Source organism: Triticum dicoccoides, chromosome 3B (genome assembly GCF_002162155.2).
Source record: "Triticum dicoccoides isolate Atlit2015 ecotype Zavitan chromosome 3B, WEW_v2.0, whole genome shotgun sequence".
NCBI classification, from domain to species: domain Eukaryota; kingdom Viridiplantae; phylum Streptophyta; class Magnoliopsida; order Poales; family Poaceae; genus Triticum; species Triticum dicoccoides.
The window spans coordinates 450,295,953-450,298,548 of record NC_041385.1 but is presented as its reverse complement, the minus strand read 5'-3'; the positions used below and the strand labels follow the sequence as shown (position 1 = coordinate 450,298,548).

General features: G+C 44.5%; 1 protein-coding gene across 1 annotated transcript; it reads left to right on the top strand.

Moving 5' to 3' along the window:
- Positions 1 to 1,128: 1,128 nt before the first annotated feature.
- LOC119281377 (protein RADIALIS-like 4) lies at positions 1,129 to 2,394 on the top strand. The gene is made up of 2 exons (XM_037561896.1): positions 1,129 to 1,485; positions 2,053 to 2,394. Exon 1 carries the CDS (start codon positions 1,207 to 1,209, stop codon positions 1,474 to 1,476), a length of 270 nt encoding a protein of 89 aa, XP_037417793.1. The 5' UTR covers positions 1,129 to 1,206; the 3' UTR covers positions 1,477 to 1,485; positions 2,053 to 2,394.
- Positions 2,395 to 2,596: the final 202 nt, after the last annotated feature.

Here is a 2,596-nt window from a genome sequence, read left to right as displayed (position 1 = left end):
TATCCCAAGTATGCGGGATACCAGTCCATCCTAGGTCCTGAAAGGAGAGATCTTCTTTAACTTTGCAAAACGCTCTCATAAAAAATATTGATGGGTTAGTATTTGGATGTAAGTTCCAATTATTTTAATTTTGCTACGTATACCATAGATTTTATTGTTATTAAATCATGGTCAAAATATGACCAAAATAGAATGGAGACTAGTAAACCACGGTCAAAATATGGTTTATTAGTTAAAATTATGATGAAAATATGACCCAAAATACGAGGGAAACTGCTAGTAACAATCATGGAGTACTCCCTCCGTCTAGGTGAGTAAGTCATCTTAGGTTGTGCACCATGACCAAGGAGGAGGGGAAAACGAGAGACCTTAATGTTTATTTGCTAATTAATAGCATTGCATGCAATGAACTAACCACTGCATGTCGTGTTTGGTACTCTCAAGTCATTAAAAGCATGCACACCCTTCATCTCTTTATTGGTTTATATGTCAAGAAACAAAAACGAGGTAGAAGTTAATGCACCGCGCCTAAGTATTTTGGGATTATTTAGTTTTCGTAAGATGACTTACACACCTAGACAAAGAGAGTAGCATTTGCGATCCTATATTTATGGCTATCCTCATAACCACTGCATGCACGTATTGATAGCCCCTTTTTTGGGCATGGCTAGCGATGGACGCTTGCATGCAGCAGTGTAGCGGCAGCCATTTATTATTCGCTAATTATTTGTTGCATGCCGAACGTTACCGAAAATTACGCTCGCGATAGTTAATGTGCATTTTGGTCGCAGCGAGTTGGTTCGCCCGACTGAAATACCCGGCCGGGGATATTATCTCACTGCAGGCTGCAGTGCCATGCACCGGAGACGTTGACACGGACCGATCGTGCTCCTTTGTCCGCGCTGAGAAGCATGAGATGTCATATCGCAGCACCGAAATCTACATCCAAATGAGGCACCTTTCGTCCAAAAAGTTCAAAATGACACAATCTAATTAGCCTCACTGATCTTTCAATCACCAAGTCGGTGGCAGTCCTGATACCACCATACGAGCGGCGCGAGGCCCCAAGCGCCTATAAATAGCGGGCACCGAAGCAGCACAGCCATCACCAAACCATAGCCATCGGGGCTTCTGAAGTGCAAAAACTTCAGCCCTAACGGAGCTCGGTTTCCGAGAAACATACTACCAATCCCCATCCAGGTCGAGATGTCTTCTGTGTCAGGGAGCTCATCCCGCGGCGGCGACGACGCGGCGTGGAGCGCCAAGGAGAACAAGCTGTTCGAGGAGGCACTCGCCTACCACGGCGAGGGCACGCCCGACCGCTGGCTCAAGGTGTCTCGCGCCATGGGCGGGACCAAGACGGCCGACGAGGTGCGCCGCCACTACGAGATCCTCCTGGACGACATCAAGCTCATCGAGTCCGGCATGGTCTCGTTCCCCAAGTACAAGGACAACACCCAGGGGCCTTGGAACTGATTCCTCATGGTAACCAAAACTCAGCCTGATTCTCGTCTCATGTTTACTACAAATATACTAGTGTGACGTGTCAGATCCTAGCTCAAAGCTATACTGATCTCATTCACTTGTCATAATAAGGTGATCTGTGCCATAGTTAGGTTGACGTTGCCAATTGACAACGAAACAGCAAAGGAATGTCAGTGATGTCAATTCCTTTGCTGTTTCTGCTCGAGATGCACTGCAAGAATTACTCTGCTTGCACAATTTGTCTATTACACAAGCAAAGCGGATCCGGCACATAATTTGAGCCTGAACAAGGAGCCCAGAACACAACATATTTGCCTGCATGGATCCGCCAATCTGCTTTCTGTCAGTTTGTACTCTTTAGAGTGTTAAAAAAAAACATTCTTTAGGGGCAAAACTATAGGTAACCCTTGAGGAGGCAGCTCTGCATGTCCCAAACTCCCAATTACAGAGCATAGATAAGAAACCAATGCACACGAAACCAATGCAAAGATCTGTTTGCCCGGTTCTCAATTTCAGAGCTTGAGACGAGTTAACTTACAGGATACATCTTTCTTTTTGTTTTTTCAGGAGCGAAGCATCTGAATTCCGAAGATCTGGCAATCAGGAGAACCTGTTGATAATCTAGTCCTTAGCTGGGACCATGTTACTGAAGCAATAAAAAGAAGAAAACATGTGTGTTTGTGTTTGTGTTTGTGTGTGTAATTTTAGGTTTGTGAGCAAATCAAGTGCGCCTAGTCTTGCAGACAGTAGCATGTAATCTTCATTGCCTATACTTAGTTTTTACTCCTCCGCTCCTCCCCAATATGTTCTGGAGTAAACATCAGTGTTGTAAATCCCCAGTACTTGTTTGCAGTGTTTATGAACCTGTGCTTGTCACAATATACATGCTTAGTCTATCAGCTGGCTCAACACTAGGATGTTTACATTTGCACACATGCTTTCCTTACTGATGTAGAACCAAGTCCTAATTGTTGCCCAATTTTCACAATTTGGATATGGAGTTGAGGACAATGTCAAATAACACAAGGAACACAAGAGGACACTCAAGAGAACAATGTTTGCACCACAAGTTTACTCAAATCACAAGCAAGGAGAGATACACCTCAAATCC

Bases quoted from the DNA above. Each gene is read 5' to 3' on its own strand.
- LOC119281377 (XM_037561896.1), top strand. From the start codon at position 1,207: ATGTCTTCTGTGTCAGGGAGCTCATCCCGCGGCGGCGACGACGCGGCG.